Source organism: Dermacentor variabilis, chromosome 11 (assembly GCF_050947875.1).
Source record: "Dermacentor variabilis isolate Ectoservices chromosome 11, ASM5094787v1, whole genome shotgun sequence".
Classification (NCBI taxonomy): Eukaryota; Metazoa; Arthropoda; class Arachnida; order Ixodida; family Ixodidae; genus Dermacentor; species Dermacentor variabilis.
In genome coordinates this window covers 16,125,295-16,146,611 of record NC_134578.1, presented here as the reverse complement: position 1 = coordinate 16,146,611, position 21,317 = coordinate 16,125,295, and the positions used below count along the sequence as shown (strand labels likewise).

Sequence of the window (21,317 nt, the reverse complement as noted above, 5' to 3'; positions counted from 1 at the left end):
TTACATTAAATATGGATACACAAATCATACAATGGAACGTCAGAGGTCTTTTTAGAAACCTTGATGATGTGCAGGAAATCATCCACCAACACAATCCAAAAGTGCTGTGTTTACAGGAAACACATTTAAAACACAAACACACAAACTTTCTCTGTACTTATGTTACGTTTCGTAAAGATCGCGATGATGCCGTCGCATCATCGGGTGGTGTTGCGATTCTCACTCATAAAAGTATAGCATGTCAACATTTACAGCTACGAACGCCTCTTGAAGCAGTGGCGGTGCGAGCTGTTCTGCTAAACAAACTCATCACTATATGCTCGCTTTATATACCCCCACATCACAAATTAACTAAACATGAATTTCAATCCTTTATAGATGAATTGCCAGAACCTTATCTGGTTCTTGGCGACTTCAATGCACACAACTACCTGTGGGGCGACCCTCGTATAGATGCGCGAGGACGTCTTGTTGAACAGTTCCTTTTCTCTTCTGGTGCTTGTCTACTGAATAAGAAGGAAGCGACATACTATTCTCTTGCAAACAGAACATTTTCTTCAATAGATCTTAGCCTAGTCTCTCCGTCACTACTGTCTGAACTTGAATGGGAAGTAAACGACAATCCTTACGGAAGCGACCACTTCCCTATACTACTAAGAACATATAAAGAAAAGGAATGTCTACCACAGGCTCCCAGGTGGAAAATAGATACAGCCGACTGGGAGAAATTCAGAACTCTCACCAGGATCTCATGGAATGACATGGCCTCTTTAGAAATTGATGCTGCCGTTCAATATTTTACAGCCTTCATTATAGATGCCGCATCAAAATGCATATCCGAAGTAAGTGGTTTCGCATGCAAACGGCGCGTCCCGTGGTGGAACGACGAGTGTAGGACCGCCCGTAAGAAACAAAACAAAGCGTGGGGGTTGCTACGTGCCTCTCCCACTGCGGAGAATCTTATTAACTTTAAGAAAGCAAAATCTGAAGGAAGGAGAACGCGCCGACAGGCCAGAAGAGAGAGCTGGCAGAAGTTTTTATCGGGTATCAACTCTTATACAGAGGAGGGGAAAGTCTGGAACAGGGTTAACAGGATAAAAGGACGACAAACTTATTCACTCCCCCTGGTAAACACTCAAGGCGATACCCTGCTTGAACAAGCAGACTCACTTGGGGAGCACTTTCAGAGCGTGTCAAGTTCCAACAATTACTCAAAACCCTTTCTCAAATATAAACAAATAGAAGAACGCAAGCCACTCACAAGAAAGAGTCGGCAGAATGAACCGTACAACCGCCCCTTTAGTATTGCAGAGTTGAGAGCTGCCTTGAGCGCATGCAAGAGCTCTGCACCGGGATCTGACAGAATCATGTATGAAATGCTGAAAAACTTACACAATGACACGCAACTGACACTACTTACACTTTTCAACACTATCTGGGACGCAGGGTACCTTCCGACCGCATGGAAAGAAGCCATTGTGGTCCCTGTTTTAAAACAAGGGAAAGACCCTTCATCAGTGGCAAGCTACCGCCCGATAGCCCTCACAAGCTGCATGTGTAAGGTATTTGAAAAAATGATAAATCAGCGACTGATCCATTTCCTTGAACAGAACAAAATGCTTGATCCCTATCAGTGTGGTTTCCGAGAAGGGTGCTCCACAACCGACCATCTTGTACGTATTGAAGGAAATATCCGGGACGCATTTATACATAAGCAGTTCTTCCTCTCGATATTTCTCGATATGGAAAAGGCGTATGACACCACGTGGCGATACGGGATCTTGCGAGACTTATCGGAAATGGGCATTCATGGTAATATCCTAAACCTCATAGAAAGCTATTTGTCCAATCGCACATTCCGTGTAAAAGTCGGCAATGTGCTGTCACGTCCTTTTACACAAGAAACTGGTGTACCCCAGGGAGGTGTGCTCAGTTGCACACTTTTTATTGTTAAAATGACAACGCTTCGAGCTTCCTTACCACCAGCCATTTTGTATTCCGTCTATGTGGACGACATTCAAATAGGCTTCAAATCCTGTAACCTCACAGTATGCGAGAGACGGGTACAGCATGGTTTGAACAAGGTGTCACGGTGGGCAGAGGAAAATGGTTTTAAAATCAATCCTCAAAAGAGCTCTTGTGTGCTGTTTACCAGAAAGAGAGGCCTTGTTCCGGATCCTTGCTTACAAATGTGTGGACAACAGATACCTGTAAACAAAGAGCACAAATTTCTAGGTGTTATACTTGACAATAGACTCACTTTCGTCCCACACATTAAACAACTCAAAGAAAAGTGTCTGAAAACAATGAACTTAATGAAACTTCTATCCCAGACTACGTGGGGTAGTGACAGGAAGTGCCTAATGAATCTGTATAAGAGCCTCATCCGGTCACGATTAGATTATGGTGCCGTGGTATACAACTCTGCCGCCCCGAGTGCGCTAAAGATGCTAGACGCTGTTCACCATCTAGGTATTCGCTTAGCCACGGGCGCTTTCAGAACAAGCCCAATTGAAAGCTTATATGCCGAATCCAATGAATGGTCTCTCCACCTACAGAGATCATACATCAGCGTTACATATTTCCTTAAAGTACGCTCCAATCCTGAACATCCATGTTTTGATACCGTTACCGATATGACGTGCACTACACTTTTCAGCAACCGTCCCTCCATAAGACAGCCTTTTTCGCTGCGTGTGAAGCAGCTTAGCAATGAAATGCATGTCCCACTCCTCGAGCATCGCTTAATGCACACAATCAAGCTCTTACCTCCCTGGGAGTGGCAGGTGATACAATGTGACATATCCTTTATAAAAGTTACAAAGCACGCTCCTGAGGCCGAAATCAGAATGCATTTCCGGGAACTTCAGTACAAACACTCCTGCGCTGATTTCTACACAGACGCTTCGAAGTCAAATGCCCGGGTATCCTATGCAGCAGTCGGCCCATCCTTTTCGGAATCCGATGTACTGCATCCTGAAACAAGCATCTTTACGGCCGAGGCCTACGCATTACTCTCTGCCGTGAAGCATATAAGAAGATCAAAACTTTCAAAAGCAGCGATCTATACAGACTCTCTAAGCGTCGTGAAGGCCTTAAAGTCACTCTACAAACATAAAAATCCCGTATTCAATGAACTGTATTCTGCATTATGTGAAGCGTACTCATCTAACCAGAATATCATAATATGCTGGGTCCCTGGCCATAGGGGAATCGAAGGTAACGTTCTCGCGGACGAGATGGCCACGTCAATCACATCGCAAGCTGCTAACCCTACCGCTGATGTGCCTGTCACAGACCTGAGGCCTTTCGTACGAAATAAACTGCGAAGTCACTGGCAGTGCACGTGGGACGCGCAAACAAATAACAAACTGCACGTTATAAAGCCCCGGTTAGGTTTTTGGCCCTCCCCAACAAAATCTCGGCGAACAGAAGTCCTATTCTGTCGCCTCAGAATAGGACACACATTTGGGACCCACAACTTTTTACTCACGGGAAACGATCCTCCAACCTGTGGTAGATGCGGTGAGAGGCTGACCGTCCTCCATGTCCTCTTGGAGTGTCGGAAAGCCGAACCTGAAAGAAAGAAACATTTTCCGCTAGCATACCGTTATTACATCCCTCTGCACACGGCTATGTTTCTTGGTCATGAACCGCTTTTTAACACCAAGGCAGTCCTCGACTTCTTAAAAGATGTAGTTCTACACGTCATAAGCCCATTAAATTCGTAGAGCATCCTCGCTCCAGAGGATGCCGCTGCGATAATTGTTTTAAATAGCACATGCCTCCAGGCCCTTGTGTTTCAAGGGCTCTAAGGAGGCATTAGTGCTCTAGCATATCTTATATAACCTGATATATCTTTAGCCATCATATCATTCTTTTTAATTGTCTTATTGTTCATAGTACACTTCATAAGCCATCGCCATAATCTTATTATACAGATTTTACGCACTTTAGCGCTACAATTTTTAAGGCCCCTCTACAGCCACGGCACACCAACTTCATAGTACTCATGATTTCACTGCAAACAAATTAACACGGACATGGCGCTCTTTGGCCACATCTGGCCCTTGCGCCACTAAACCACACACATCATCATCATCAAACATGATTTTCAGTCCTATATAAATCAATTGCCAGAACCTTATGTTGTTCTTCGCGATTTCAATGCGGACAGCTCGCTGTGGGGCGACTCTCGTATAGATGTGCGAGGTCGTCTTGTTGAACAGTTTTTTTTTTCTCTTCTGGTGCGTGCCTTCTGAATAAGAAGAAACCCACATATTACTGTCTTGCAAACAAAACTTTTTCTTCATCTGATCTCAGCATAGTTTCCCCGTCCATACCGCCTGAACTCGAATGGGAAGTTACGAACAATCCTTACGGAAGCGACCACTTCCCCATACTATTAAGAACACTTAAAGAAAACGAATATCCACCACAGGCCCCCAGGTGGAAGATTGACACAGCAGACTGGGAGAAGTTCCGAAACTTACCTAGTATATCATGGGATGACATGTCCTCGCTAGGTATTGATGCGGCTGTGGAGTATTTTACAGCCTTAATAATAGATGCCGCATCTAAATCCATACGTGAAGTAAGTGGCTCGGCATGCAAACGGCGTGTCCCGTGGTGGAACGATGAATGTAGAATCGCACGTAGGAATCAGAAAAAAGCGTGGGGGTTGCTACGCGCTTCGCCCACTGCAGAGAATCTTGTCAACTTCAAAAAAGTAAAGTCGCAAGGCAGGAGAACCCGCCGAAAAGCCAGAAGAGAAAATTGGCACAAGTTTTATCGAGTATTAACTCGTTTATAGATGAGGCGAAAGTCTGGAACCACGTCTGAAACACACAGGGTGATACGCTGCAAGATCAGGCACTCACTTGGCGAGCACTTTGAGAGCGTGTCAAGTTCAAAACATTATTCGAAATCCTTTCTGAAATTTAAACAAATCGAAGAATGTAAGCCACTCAAAAGAAAATGTCTACAGAATGAATCGTACAACTGCCCTTTCAGTATAGCCGAGTTCAGAGCTCCCTTGAGCTCATGCAAGAGCTCTGCACCGGGATCTGACAGAATCATGTATGAAATTATCAAAAACCTACACAATGACACCCAAGTTACGCTACTCACAATTTTCAACACCATTTGGGCTGTAGGATACCTTCCAACTGCATGGAAAGAAGCCATTGTGGTTCCTCTTTTGAAACAAGGCAAAGATCCTTCCTCAGTGGTAAGTTACCGCCCGATCGCCCTCACAAGTTGCCTTTGCAAGGTATTTGAAAAAATGATTAATCGGCGACTCATCCATTTCCTTGAAATGAGCAAAATGCTTGATCCTTATCAGTGCGGCTTCCGAGAAGGGTGCTCCACAACCGATCATCTCGTACGTCTTGAAGGAAATATCCGGGACGCATTTATACATAAACAGTTCTTCCTATCAATATTTCTCGATATCAAAAAGGTGTATGATACAACGTGGCGTTTCGGAATCTTAAGAGACTTGTTAGAAATAGGCATCCATGGTAATATGCTAAACCTCATAAAAAGCTATCTGTCTAGTCGTACCTCCCGGGTAAAAGTCGGTAATGTACGTTCGCGTCATTTTACGCAAGAAACGGGTGTGCCCCAAGGAGGCGTGCTCAGCTGCACACTCTTCGTCGTGAAGATGAACACGCTTCGCGCTTCATTACCACCGGCAATCTTTTATTCTGTCTACGTGGACGACATACAAATAGCTTTCGAATCCTGTAACCTCGCAGTGTGCGAGAGACAGGTACAGCATGGCCTGAACAAAGCGTCGATGTGGGCAGACAAGAATGGATTTAAGATCAATCCTAACAAAAGCTCTTGCGTTCTTTTTACAAGAAAGAGAGGAATGATCCCAGATCCTTGCTTAGAACTGGGTGGACAACAAATACCTGTAAACAAAGAGCACAAATTTCTAGGTGTTATACTGGACTCACTCACTATCGGCCCCCACATTAAACATCTTAAAGGAAACTGTCTAAAAACAATGAACATAATGAAACTTCTATCCCAGACTACGTGGGGTAGTGACAGGAAGTGTATATTGAAACTCTATAAAAGCCTCATTCGATCACGATTAGACTATGGTGCCGTGATTTATCACTCTGCCGCCCCGAGCGCACTAAAGATGCTAGACCCAGTCCACCATCTAGGAATCCGACTGGCCACTGGCACTTTCAGAACAAGTTCCATACAAAGTTTATATGCAGAATCAAATGAGTGGTCACTTCATCTGCAGAGAACATACATCAGCCAAACATATTTTCTGAAAGTCCACTCTAATCCTGAACATCCGTGTTTTAACACCGTTAACCATATCACATATGCTACACTGTTTCGTGATCGTCCCTCCGTAAGGCAGCCTCTCTCGCTGCGTGTGAGGGAGCTTAGTGATGAAATGCATGTCCCACTCCTCGAGCTTCGCCTAATGCATCCAGCCAAGCTGTTACCACCTTGGGAGTGGCAGCCCATACAATGCGATATATCTTTTGTGCAAGTCACAAAGCATGCTCCAGAGATTGAAATACAAATGCATTCCGGGAACTCCAGTGCAAGTATGCCTGCACCGAGTTCTACACAGACGCATCGAAATCACGCGAGGGGGTGTACTATGCAGCCGTCGGTCCATCCTTCTCGGAATCCGATGTACTGCATCCGGAAACTAGTATCTTTACGGCTGAGGCCTACGCACTATTGTCGGCTGTAAAGCATATCAGGAAATCACAACTCCAGAAATCAGTTATATATACGGACTCCCTTAGTGTTGTGAAGGCCTTGATGTCATTCTGTAACCACAAAAATCCGGTAATTGATGAACTCTATTCCATTCTGTGTAAAGCGTATATAGGAAACCTGCATGTCACCTTATGCTGGGTGCCAGGTCATAGGGGCATCGAAGGCAATGTTCTGGCGGACCAGATGGCCACGTCAGTTGCATCGCATTCTGTTAATCCCACCGCCGCAGTCCCTGTCACAGCTCTGAAGCCCTTCTTACGGAGGAAACTACGGAACCACTGGCAACGCCTATGGGACGCGGAAACAAATAGTAAGCTCCACGTGATGAAGCCACAATTAGGATTCTGGCCTTCCGTAACAAAATCACGCCAAACAGATGTCCTATTCTGTCGTCTAAGAATGGGACACACATTTGGCACACATAACATTTTACTCACCGGAAACGAGCCTCCAACCTGTGGTAGATGCGGGGAGAGGCTGACCGTCCTCCACGTCCTTCTGGAGTGTCGGAAAGCCGAATCTCAAAGAAAGAAACAATTTCCCTTAGCATACCGGCAGCACATCCCCCTTCATCCAGTAGTGTTACTCGGCCCAGAACCGCTGTTTGACACCAACGCAGTCCTGGGCTTCCTGAAAGATGTTGTATTACATGTTATTAGCCCCACACACTCGTAGCGTCTCCTCTCTTTAGAGGATGCCGCTGCGATAGCTGTTTCATATAGCACATGCCTCTAGGCCCTTGTGTTTCAAGGGCTCTGGCGAGGAAGTGGTGCTACAGGTAATTTTACCATCCAATATATTTTCTGTATTGCATCACTCTTTGACGATGGATTTTATTGCACATGGAACACGTCATTTGTCATCGACATAACCTTATTACAGAGAGATTTTACGCACTCTAGAGCGACTATTTTTAAGGCCCCTATACAGCCACTTTACATTAACCACATAGAATTCATAACTACATTGCGAACTTATCACCACTGCCTTGGCGCTCTTTGGCCACACTTGGCCCTTGCGCCAATAAACACTACATATCATCATCACAGTCCTAGGTTTCCTCAGAGATGTGGTCTTACATGTTATTAGTCCCATGCATTCGTAGCGCCTCCTCTCTCCAGAGGATGCCACTGCGATAATTGCTTTGCATAGCACGTGCCTCCCGACCCTTGTGTGTTTCAAGGGCTCTAAGGAGGCAGTAGTGCTCTAGCATTTCCTTTAATCTGATATATTTAACCTATCGTATCATTCTTTTTAAATGCATCTAAATGTTCATAAAACAAGTCATACGTCATCGCCATAATTTTATTATACAGATTTTACGCACTTTAGAGCGTATATTTTAAGGCGCCTTTAGAGCCACGTCACACCAACTTCATAGTAATCATAATCACATCGCAAGCTCATTACCACAGACATGGCGCTCTTTGGCCATACCTGGCCCTTGCGCCATAAAACCCCATACATCATCATCATCAACGACTGATGCGTTACATTGACTCAACTTTTACGCCAAAGAACCTGGTAGGACAGAATCAATACCATAACGAAATTTCAGATCTACAATCACCGTCATTCCCTCGATTTTTCGCAAATATTTATAGGCCGGCAAACTAAGAAGCATTTAATGTCATCCTATCAAAATAAGAGCAGCCAGAGCCACTGCATCTCCTACACATCACGCAACATCAGAGCAAAATGTCCAATACATCACGTAGTTTTTTATGTTGAAGGTTACAGCAAAACTAAAGCAGCAGGACAGTTTTTATAACTACAGACCAGAGGCCGTATTTACAAAGGTTTTCATTCGTAAGTGCGCGTTCACTAAGAGAATGTCCAGCATCGAGATTTGGTCGAATCATCTCTTACGAACAATTTCGCCCTTAACAGACCCTGTGACGCTGTTTTCGGATCGCTATATTTGCTATAGATTTATTTTCAGCGTGTAATTATACAAACAGTAAACCTAATTACGAAAATTGACCCACACAAACACAAGTCATTGTCAGTGAAAATTCAAAATACAAGCAAATGGATAGCTACCCCTAACTCGAATGTTCGCGGCCTCAAAGTGCATCTTTCACTTTCCCAATACCCCGCAGGGGCGTCTGCGTCAGCAGGCGTTTCGTGTGTTGCGACACCACGTACCCGAGCACACGAGGGTTGGACCCTCCCGCGCGTAGCCGTGCGCGGCTAAGCCATGTCTGGCAAAAGGGGGATCCTGGTGGTTGAGCCGATGCTGGGTTTTTCGACCTTCAAGGCCCCCGGCGGAGGCAACCCACCTCTTCGGCCTCTGCTTCACATTGGCGGCACCTCCAGGCTGACTCACCTGGAGCAAATCGGCAGTCGCTTTTTCCTGTCTCTCTCATCTCAAATCTTCGTCTCTCTCTCTCTCTCTCTCTCTCTCCAACTTTTTAGCCTTCCCTGTCTCCTTCTCTCTTCACCTTACTTCCTTTCTCCTTCGCGTGAAGGGTTAACCCTGTGTGGCTATCGAGCCTTGGGTACACCACATTTGGTTATAGTGATGGCAGTAAGACTGGCTTCGTGCAGACTTGTATGGAAGCTCTGCCGCGTCCCCTCGTTCGGCTCTGTGGTGGGTGGTCGGCGCTGTTGCCGAATTTCTTATGTTTATTGATTTATTTGTAGAGGTCACAAAGCAGGCTCCTGAGCTCGAAATCACTATGTATTTCTGTGAACTTCAGTCGAAGTACTCCTTCTCCGAATTCTACACTGACGCGCCAAAATCAGATACTGCCATATGTTACGCTGCTGTTGGGCCCTCTTTTTCTGAATCTGACGTGTTCAATCCCTTAACAGGTATCTTCACTGCAGAAGCCTATGCAGTACTGTCTGCAGTAAAGCATATAAAAAAACTAAAATTTGACAGAACAATCATATTCAGAGACTCGTTAAGCCCTGTAAAAGCACGCATATCTCTACAAAAGTACACAAATCATTTCTTCACTGAACTCTACTCACTCTTATGCAACATCTATTTATCGCATAGACATGTAGTATATGCCGGATTCCTGGCAATAGAGGAATGGAAGGTAATGAGCTTGGCAACGAAATCGCCAAATAAATAGCATCGCGAGGTATTCGTTCTGTTGCTGTCCATGCCACAGACATCTAGCCTTTCCTACGAAACAAACTGCGAAGCCGCTGCCAACGCTTGTGGGACGCTTCCCATAATTAAACAGAAGTTAGGTTTCTGGCACGTAACTATGAAAACACGAACAGATGTCCTATTCACTGCACTCAGAATAGTACACACATTTGGCATTCATAACTTTCTCTTGACTGGTAACGAGTTTCCGACCTGTGGTAGTTGTGGTTACAGGCTGATCGTCCTCCACGTCTTCCTGGAGTGTCGGAAAGCCGAAAAAACACTTTCCTCTTGCATACCGCTATTGTGTCCCTCTTCATCAAGCTATGTTCCTTGGTGAAGAACCGCTTTTTAAGACCAAAACAGTTCTCGCTTTCTCCAATGATGCTCTGCTACTTGTTATAAGCCTATTAAATTTGTAGCGCATCTTCTTTCCAGAGGATGCCGCTATGATAGTTGTTTTCTATAGCACATGCCTCCAGGCCCTTGTGTTTCAAAGGCTCTAGTGAGGCACTAATGATCTAGCCAATTTTAGCGTCTCACATGTTTTGTATATTGCATCGTTATTTCGCAATGCATCTTAATGCTCATGGTACACATGAATATAATACGTAGATTTTACAGCTAACACATACCACGTAGATAACACGTAACCTTATAAAACGTGGCTTTTGTGCAATTTACAGCAACAATTTTAGGCCGCTTTATAGCCACGTCACATCAACTTCACAGAACTCATCAGCCCACTGCGAACTCATTAACACTAACATGGCGCTCATTGCCCATACCTGGTCCCTGCGCCATTAAACATGACACATTCATTCATTCATTTATTTATTCATTCATGCATTCATTCATTGCATTTCGCTTTACGTAGATATCAACTTGAGTTGCTTCTGGTTAACGTTTCTTGGAAAGAACAGCACAGATCAGCTGTCATAATTTTACAAATAGATCTTTTTGACATGACATGTTCTTTTTTTTCAGAAATGTACGCACGGCTTGTGCATGCAAGCAAGGCAATAAATAAAAAAGTTTCCCTGCATCAGTTACCTCTCGTGTCAGGAAATTCATTCTTGCTTCTAGCGAGCTCGACGGAAATGAGCTTATAATGCGATAGCAATTTAGTGCGAAAGCACTCCTAGCCTACCAAACTGGATTTCGCTTCTGTCTGTTTGAAGCCTCTTCCTACAGCACGGGGCGTTCGCGAGAAACGTGCGAAGAAGCTATGCCCGCGCGAAATTACACGCTTCGCCTCCATTCTCCTTGGACGAACACACGCGCGCCGCCGCACGTGACCTTGATGGAAATCTACCCTGATGGCTTTAAAACGTGTACACGTGTCGCAGCACTCAATCACTCCTGCCTTACGCCTCCCTTGCGCGCAATGACGCCCTCGTGCGTAGCAGGCTTTAGCTCGTACGTGGTTCTCCAAAGCTTTAAGCGCAACAAGTTACAGCACAGAGGCAACGCTACGGCTACGACGCAGTGGAAGAGTTCCATGACCACATCTTCCAAAATGCTGATCTCGTCGGAAGGCATCGAAACCAAGCCCAATTTAAGGGCGTCGGAATCGGTTACGCGTTCTGTTATGTACGCGCGACGCCGCATGATAGAGGCGGCGCCAACAGCGTCTGTGTCTGCACGGTGGATCACGTGATGCGCGGAGGCTATAGAAGAGGCGTTCACTGAATAAAGGAGCCTCTCCTCGATCACCCGAAAGACAGCATCCTGACTGCGTTCTTGGGACACGGGGTCTCATCGCGACATTAAGGACCACAAAATGGTATTTGTGCAAGTCTGCAACCTTCCTCTTCCTGTGTCCACCGAGTAACCCTGTGTGCATTATGCAACCCAGTGTGCATGCCTATGCGTATCATGTGTGCAATAAAGCAAGTTTAAGAACGACATCTGCAAAGCATTTAATTGGCAACCGGTCAAGCAGCGGCCTAGGAATGCCTTACTTCGTCTAGGAAAATCTGCTCTCGCACGATATTCTCTGGCTCGCACTACCAAACCATCTTTAATTTTTTAGGGCACTTAACGTACTTTAAGGGGGCTATCTATGTATGTTTGTATCTATCTAACCATTTTCATGCCTACCTTGGTCACTAAGTAGTCCATGGTACAATGGGTAGCACATCGTACTACTTTGCTGAGAGAACAGGGTTCGAAACCAGCCATTTTACTAATTTGGTGGCTGAGTGTGTGGCCATCTGTACATATGTGCCGCTATTCAACAAACCGCTTTCACGCCGACGTTTTTTACGCGGTCACTGTAGACGCGGGACCGGGTAAGTAGCGCTTCTCAGTGAAACTCTGACACCGGCTTGGAACCTGAGTAGGTGCCACTTGGTCAGTGCTGGTCATCCATGAACCTCTTTCATGCCAACTTGAGCAACTGCGTATGCGCCAGTAGGCGTCTACCGCCCTTCAAAGAACGTCTTTGACGGCAACTTTGGTTATTCGTATGTGCCACGGGGAGTGTGCCACTCTAATGTAACAAAAAAGATCCTTTCAATTGATACGATGCTCAGCGGAAGCGTGCCGATGTCACAAGGCTTTCTCAATTACAGCAACAAGACGCATTAGCACTGCCTATGCGCCGCTTTCAACGAACGCCTTTCACGGCACGAAAGCACTGCGTATGTGCCACTCTTAAAGGAACCTTTTGCCAACTTGGGTTCCTCAGTATGAGCCACAAAATTCGCGGCAAGCGAGATCACTGTCCTCTGAAACGAACAAAGACTATATATAACTTTAAGCCGTTCCCGGTTTAAGCCAAAACCGCTACCGTTGACGACGACCTCCACCGCCGTCTCCGCCGCCGGTGTGAGTTGCGGTGTTCGGTAGCCGTAGCAGCTATCGCCGGCGATGAGAAAAACAATACCCAGTTCCCGCCGGAATCGAGCCCGAGCCCGCTGCGCGGGAGCCAGCTGCTCTACCACTAAGCCACCGCCAGCGCTTTTCTTTCCTTTAATACTTGGGAGCAGAAGCTTCAGCAAAATAAGAAGAACAAAGTGCTACAGAAATTTAAGGTGATTGAAAGCACATTCAAGAGACAGGCAAGCACATGCAAGCGTCCAATCAAGGCATTCAGTCCGGCGCTGTTTCTCCAGCCGCGTATACACTACTAACGTATAGGCAGCAGATACAGGAAAACACGACCGATTGCTTCGCGATGGTTCAGGGTGCCTGTCACACATTCTACTGCGCCAAAAGCTGTGTAGGCCAAGTACCAAAACGTGTCATATGGTGGACCCCAGGCATCTTTAAAAGGTAGGAAACAAATTTTCTTTGGTGTGAACCTAAACCTTTTTTAAATGCTCTTTGGAGAATGTTCCAGAAGAACACGGCATCCCTACAATCTACAAAACAGTGATCAATTGTTTCAGTATGTGGACACAAGCAGAAATTTCTTCAAATTAAATTGAATTATGGGGTTTTACGTGCCAAAACAACTTTCTGTTTATGAGGCACGCCGTAGTGGAGGACTCCAAAAATTTCGCCCACCTGGGGTTCTTTAACGCGCACCTAAATCTAAGTACACGGGTGTTCCCGCAATTCGCCCCGATAGAAATGCGGCCGCTATGGCCGGAAATTTCTTGACCACAGCACGGAACAGCCCCTTTTTTTTCTAATCATATTTTTACAGAAAGGATTGCCGAATGTAACTTAAAGAAAAAGGTTTTGATCTCTGGAGGAGTGATCCTTCGACGGACACGATTAAGTACATCTAGTTAATAACGTACCAAATAAGGCACACGATAATGGGAAACACTTGAGAGTGGATATTGGGCATAGTTCACCTTCTTGTTAGGGAACTTGCCTCCCCGTTATTCTTATTTCATCATGTAAACTGTCCATAACGATGTTACAGCTTTGATCAGTCAATTACCTTCCAGAAATAGTTGCGTCGTCAACTGTCACAGATGCACCACCGGTTCCCTGCGGCTTCCTCAAGGAGGTTGTTGAAAGCTTTCACTTTCTTAAGACTCGCTTTAGTGCAGATTATATTTTCATTGCCTCCCGCAAAGGGAGAGATATGCTTAGTTACAGAAGGGCAGAGAAACCGGCCAGAGAAATTTCTGCTGCACTCATGGAAACATTCTTTCCTGAACCACGCCAGCGATAGCTTGTAGCGGGAAAATGCGCCATAAACGCGTCAATACGCCCTTGCATTGTAGTTGCATTTCATTACACCAGGTAACACGTCATGTAGCAGATGCACAGGTAGCGGTACGAGGTAGTTAGAGAAGGTTTGAGGAAGAAAATGAAGTTTAAGGAGATTTGTACAAAAATACTACAAAAATATATGTTGTGTAACTGAATAAATCTAGCTGGCTAGGTGACTGTGTCACCGCCGCGTTTCAAAGGGGATGCGCATAAATCATCATCACCATGTACATGCACCAAGACTAGTTGCATTATATCGTGCCACTTGTCTTGCGATGTGAAATGTGCGTCGCACGGCGTCTATACGCGTGCCCTTTGGGTTACAGTTGCATATTATTACACCAGGTGGCACGCAATGTAGCAGTTGCATATGTAGCGGTAGAAGATAGCAAAAGAAGTCTTGAGGAACAAAATGACGATTGAGGAGGTGTACAAATATTGCTGTAATTAAAAACGTGTGTGATGTACCTGATTAAATAAAGCAGGCTACGTGACTGTTTGTTGCCGCTTTGTTGCAGACGGGTTGCCAATAAGTCGTCACCTTCATTAGGATCGTACCGTGCCATTCCTCACACGGTGCGAGTTGCATGCAGCTAGCCTCGCTACGTGCACACTTTGTAGTGGAGTAGGATATTATTACACCAACTGCCACACCATGAAGCATTTGCATAGGTGGACGTACAAGGTAGAGAAGATTCGAGGAAGAAAAATAAGATTAAGGATGTGTATAGGAAGATGCCAGGATTAAAAGCAGGATACTGTACCACATTACTTCGATCAGGCTAGGTGGCTGTTTGTTACCGCCCCATTTCAATCTGAGTGCCTATAAATCACCATGATTATTAGCGTCATATCGTGCCATTGTACAAGCGCGCGGCGTAGCGTCGATACGTTCAAAGTTTGCATTGCAGTTGCGTTAGGTTCGACCAGCTGTACCGACATGTAGCAATGGCACATAGCGGTTGCATGCTGCATGTAGCTGGACCTGGCTAACTCAAGCAGACTAGGTTACTATTTGTCACAACTGCGTTTCGAAGGGGATGCCAATAAACGATCATTATCATCAACAACACTATTGTATCGTGCCATGAGTCAAGGAATGTGACATATGCGTCACAATCTGGATACCTGTGTTTACTCTTCGATACAAGTTATGGCGCCTCCTCGCCAGGTACGAACAGCTGCTGAAGAAGCGCATCGTAGAGCTACTCGCACGGCTACAACCAGGCAACGTCGGGCTCAGCAGACCGCTGTGCAGACAGGAGCACAAGTCGTAGCTTGCCGTTGATGCCGTATCGACAGTTAAGTTCGTTCTCGTGAAAACGATGCAAACGTACTTCGCCGTGAGGACCCTGTAGTGCGTGGTGCCGAAAAGACAGCTCCTATGGAGCCACTCCCCCAACTTAGGCTGTAACTCTGCTGCGTGTGCGGCTCAGGCCTGTGACTTTTTTTGTTTTTCTCCCATTTTTCCACATTTTCTGTCTTTCATTCACTTTTCCCCACTTCCGCATTTCAGGGCTAGGGTTAACCTTGTGTGTTATATCCAGCCTTGGGTATGCTATACGATATATAACTTGGAGGACGCTTAAGGTACACTATTAAGAGTGGAACGCTATATCATTCCAAGATCCCTGACTGCTTCTTACGTGTCCTGGCAACTGCAGCTTATGTAACCGTAATTGTTTGCCGAGAAATGCTGGGGGCAAACACTATGCACGAAGCCGAGAGGCCTCTTGCGTGGGCCAATCCCCGAGGTAGTGCCCAGCCGCACCAAAAAAAATACACAGTTTTCAAGTTTCTCTTATTGTTTCGCACTTCTAATATTACAATCTGAGAAGATTTAACAAAAAATTCATGCGCTGTCAGCGTTGTGTCTCATGAAATTTGTTGTGGGCTGTCTTTCTCAAATTACCGACGAATCACTTTGCCAAGAATGTAAGACAAGGTATGAGCCACTTTAGTGACAGAATGGCATGGCAATATAAGCCGCCTACACCGCCTGTCATATAGAAAAGCGTGGCATGCGTGTACATATACCTAAATATTTACGGCAATTTTGCTCCCGGACGACTCCGCTGACCCCGGATTATCTGCCACGCGGTAAAAAAAGACCTATCAACTGCGCTTTCTTTAAAATTATATGTTCCCATTTGAAGCATGTGGCATATGGTAGCAGAGGCCACTTTTAAAGGGCGCAATGAGAACAGTAAAATAAGCTACCAAATCGTCTCGCATGCCAAATGGCAAAATACTATCCACGTGCACACATTTATAAGCTTATGGGTCGAATGACCTTAACCTAAATATCATCATTAAACTTCAAAAGTTTCATCAACGCGCCTCAGACTTATCCGGCTTCTCGCCCTGCCAAAGGTTTCCACTTACGAAAGCAACGGTTGGGACATTGTTCTGCCGATGTTTGATCTGCGCAGAAACCGTGACGATTGCAAGAGCCCTGCCCGAGTGCAGGTGTTTATGATATATTTAGCCCGAAAGGTCGATTTATTTTATTTACAGTACACCCTGCAGCGCCGAAGCATTATAGCAGGGGAGTGGGTACAACATGAACTGACTAGCACGAGAATATAATCACACAAAAGGGAGGGATGACAAAGGAGCAATGCATCAAGATAAAAATAAGCACATGAAAAAAAGTACATGAAAAACAGTACAAGAAAAAAGTTCATTCAGCCTGCAGTCATTGGTTTGGAAGACGATTGCAATTACAAATCATTGATTATAGTCTTAAAAATGCATCACTAGGAGCACTCACAACTTCAACTGGCAACTTATTCCATTCAGAAATACTGCGGGGAAAAAAGAAAACTTCATATAGTTCGTTTTGCAGGAAATTTCACGTATTTTGAAACTGCGGTCTCTTCTGTTTGAGATATAGTGGGGTGCTTTAAGGTATTTTAGCTTGTCAGTGCCTGTCGCGTCAGTGTATATTGCGTGCAGAAGTTTCAGTCGGTGCTTCTGGCGTCTTATCTGTACCGGCTCTAGTCCGATGTGTTTCTTTATTGCTGTTATGCTTGCGTGTCTGGAGTATTGCCTTGATATAAAACTGGCAGCGCGGTTTTGTATGCCTTCCAACTTATCAATCAGGTACCGCTGGTGGGGATCCCACAAGGCGGTGGCATAATCTAATTGCGGCCTTACCAGCGACTTATATCCTATGGTTTTAAGAATCTGAGGGGCAGTTCTAAGGGTTCATATAAGTAGGCTAAGCATTTTCCCGGCTTTCCTGACGGTCATATCATTATGGCTGGAAAAGGACAGATCAGCAGTTAGATGAACACCTAAGTATATAATAGGCTTACCATTGTTTGTCCCTAATTCTGCGGAAAAAATGCTATAGAAGCATACTCAGGCGCTCCTCTTAATAAAATCACTCACAAGTGATATTTACCCGTTTTATGTCTACGCAGCGGGTCTTCGTAAACAAGGCTGCTCTTTAGCTAACTTTTCTTCTGAGAAAACTAATAGATAAGGCGTGGTGGTGGTTATGTAAGCGCTTTTTATTAAAATAGTGGCCCTACCAAACCAGAGGCCAAATAGACTAATATGCAAGCCAATATAGGCCAAAATGTTGGCTTTCGCCTTGTTGCGTGGTCGAAAATACTATTGGCTCATTCATGTGCATGAAAAACAGGGCACACAAATGGTCAAGTTCCGTGCAGTATTGTTACACTTGTGACGGAACGATCACTGCGCAAGTTACGAAATCAGCACCCGCACCGGTTCGTTTTCGGCTCACCTTTCCTTCGTATGCAAAACGTAGCTTTTGTAATGGTTGACTTCCGTGATCTTTGCGTCTGAAAAGTGTACCGGTCAGATCCAAAATTAAGACGCCGATCGAAAGGCCGTAAACCGCGATGTTGTCCCAGGGCCGCAGCGTAGGCAGCCACGACCCACATTAACACGTGGTTTACGGCAGCAAAACGATATCACAAACAACCGAACTTGCTGGGCACGAAGTCTTCTATTTTAAGTCATTATCCGATGCTGCTCTTCAAGCGTGGTAGGAAACGTGAAGTGAACGCGCAGAACAAAACCACAAGCTTCTCAACACAAACACAAACACATCGCAGGACTGCTGCATGAGCATCTTGCTCTTCGCTGGCTGTTGGTGCAGCGAACGACGGCAATGCGCTGTTGTACATTCTGCTTCTGTTGTGCACTCTACTTCTGTTGTGCATTCTACTTCTATTGTACATTCTACTTCTGTTGTGCATTCTACTTCTCAGCATATACGACAAAGAAACAGCTCCACAGATGCGGTAAGAAGAGGTCCAAAAAAACCACAACAAGCGAAGACGCACAGCGAGAGTACAGCCATTTTCTCCCATCTCCCGCGGTCCCCGCCAGGAGGCAGCACCTGGAATATCACAAAAAAATAGGAAAGCGGAAGCTTCGCTACGCACGCGTATATGACAAAAAATGGCGAAGCCCTGGCCGCGCATGCTCAGAAGCTATGATGACATTCTGGCTTCCTGAGGTAAGTGGCGCCAAGTGGTGACAGCGCTTTGGACAGTCCCGATCTTGACATACATGTGCACCAAGCGGGTACAGTATAAAGTAAAAGCAGGTAACAATAATATTCTAGTACAGATATCAAATAAATGTTGATCAGCTGGCTACAAAATGCGATAAGCACAAAGCCGGTGGTCTCCTAGTCTTGCGTGGTCTTGCATAAGAGCGGAATAATGTGTCTAACAAAACCAACCGAAGTCGACCACAGCCAACGATGAGACAGAGCGATGTTATTAACAAATACTTTAGGAAACAGCGCAAATAACGGGAGACAGAACAGGAGGCATACGACACACCGTCTGGTCATGGTTATATTGCGCTCAGTTTTACACAGACAATATTAAGTGAAGGCGTCCCGTCCTTCACTTAATATCGTCTGTGTAAAACTAAGCGCAATATAACCATGAACGCTCACCAACTAGCCCCCTTCATTGCTTTACTAAACACCGTCTGTGTCGTGTGCGTCTTCTTCCGTGTCCCGTTATTCGCGCTGTTTGCTAGAGTATGTGTTCGTACCAACAAGCCCGGATAGCCACTATTCTCAATTGAGTTATTAATAAATTTGCAAGCATGGGATTGGCTCAGATGGCGCAAGACATGAGTGACAGGGCAGGCGTTCGTGTCCTCGCGGACTTACTAGTGAGCAAAAATAGAATATTTGTCTGGACAAAGTATCTGTTCTTATTGAGATGTAGGAGCATAGAAAGGCAGTGATGTGACTCAGTGTTGACATAGGAGCTTTTCCATTGCACTAGACAAGGATGGAGATATATGAACACCTGATTGATTACTTAAAGAGTTAAAAAGGTGCATTGTTAACCTGCCCCCACCTACAGCGTTTTGCTGGTGCTCACTGGATATATATATGTGGATATATATGTATATATATGTACAAACGTTGTATGCACGCTGAATACAATGCCTAGCAAAGCGCTTTATTTGGCAATACATAATGAGTGCCAATGCTTTCGCAGAGAAGGACATTCCTGTTCTGCGTATTCAAACAAATCACGACATAACACCTATAGATGCGACTTTGTTTTTCTTCCGTTGTTTTTTAAGGAGACTATAACTTTTCGTTTGAGCCTTTATTAAAGCACCCAAGGAACATAACACGGATGAGTTCCCAAACAGAGATTTCTTGCCAGTGTTAATTAAATACAAAGGGGAAACTAATAGCTTTCTTTCCTGGTCACCCACATCATTGCCTGTGTTGGTGTTTACTGGAAATAAATTCAAATTCAAACTCAGATTCGATGAAAATTTTTGTTGCGTTGAGCCTGAACGTGAGAGCACTTAATGACAAAACTAAGCTCCGGTGCCGGAGCTGGGATGATTTACGTTTTATTCCTCGATTAATTCTGCGCTTTTACACGCCAAAACGACGACTTGGTCACGAGGCATGCTATATTGGGCACTCCGGATTAATTTGGACAACAAGAAACCTTTAACACATGCTCCCAATGCATGAGACGCAGGCATTTTTGCATTTCGCCCCAATGGAAATGCAGTCGCCACCGGGATTTGACACCGCGACCTCGTGCTTTGCAGCAAAACAGTATGCTGTATTCCTAGCAGACAGACCATTTTAATCATCCCACGCAAGGGAATCTGCGTTTGGTGTGTTGCGACACCACGCCCTCGAGCACACGAGCGTTGGACCCTCCCGCGTGCAGCCGGGCGAGGCTTATCCCTGTCTGAAGAAAGGGGGATCATGGGGGTTGAGCTGATGGGGCTGTTTGGACCTCTAAGGCCCCCCGGCGGAGGCACCACACACCTCTTCGGCCTCGGCTTTACAGAGACGGCACCTGAAAATTCACCCGCCTGGAGGAAATCGGCAATCGCCTTTTCCTGTCCTCCTCTCCAATCTTCGTCTTTCTCTCTCACATTTAATCTTTCCTGTCCACTCTTCACTTCTCACTTCCCAGTTTCCCGGTGGCAAGCGTTAACCTTGTGTGGCTAGCCAGTCTTGGTTATGCTCTATTTGGTTAGAGCAGCGATGTACGCCTGGCGTAGGCAGGACTTCCCTTGCCGGCACTTCTGCCACGTCCTGCTGTCGGCCTCCATGGTGGGTTGTTGGTGTCGCTGCCGAAAATCCCGTCTGTACTTATGGGGAATGCTTTCCCTAAACATTCCCTAAACGATGGCGAACCAATGTCTTCCAGTTTTTCGGACGCCAAATCCAGAAATTCCCCCGTTTCCATGTATTTCATTCTGAAAAACCAGGCACACCAGTGTGAGCCGCTTCCCCGTTCCTTGTTTCAAAGACTCTTACCGAAGTTTTTGCTCCATGTTATAAGGCGTCGAACATGGGAAGTGGTGATCTCCTCGTGGAGCTCCGCTATCAGAAGCAATACGAGAAACTGCCGAAACTACTGTCATTTAGGGAGACCCAAGTAACAGTAACCCCACACCGTGCAATGAATACAACCCGAGGCCTAGTCTCAGATGATCTGCTGGAGCTTACTGAAGCTGAACTCCTGGAGGCTTTCAGTCAGCAGAAAGTCATCAGCGTTAAACGAATAAAGATGAGTCGTGACAGCAAAACAATTCAGACCAAGCACCTGATACTGAAATCCGGTTGAATTGTTCTACCCGATAAATATATTGAGGCCGCGTACATCAAGTTCCATGTTAGGCCACACGTGCCAAATCCCCTCAGATCTTTCAAATGCCAGCGTTTAGGTCCCAGTTCACACAGCTGCAGAGGCCGCCAAACCTGTACGAACCGCAGTGTCCA

General features: G+C 45.5%; 1 protein-coding gene across 1 annotated transcript in view; it reads left to right on the top strand.

Moving 5' to 3' along the window:
- LOC142563074 (venom metalloproteinase antarease-like TtrivMP_A) overlaps positions 1–10,916 on the top strand; it is a 93,034-nt gene extending 82,118 nt beyond the window's left edge. The window contains exon 14 of the mRNA XM_075673591.1: positions 10,856–10,916. Within this exon, the coding sequence (XP_075529706.1) occupies positions 10,856–10,894 (39 nt within the window). The 3' untranslated portion in view covers positions 10,895–10,916. The remainder of the gene's footprint in view (positions 1–10,855) is intronic.
- Positions 10,917–21,317: the final 10,401 nt, after the last annotated feature.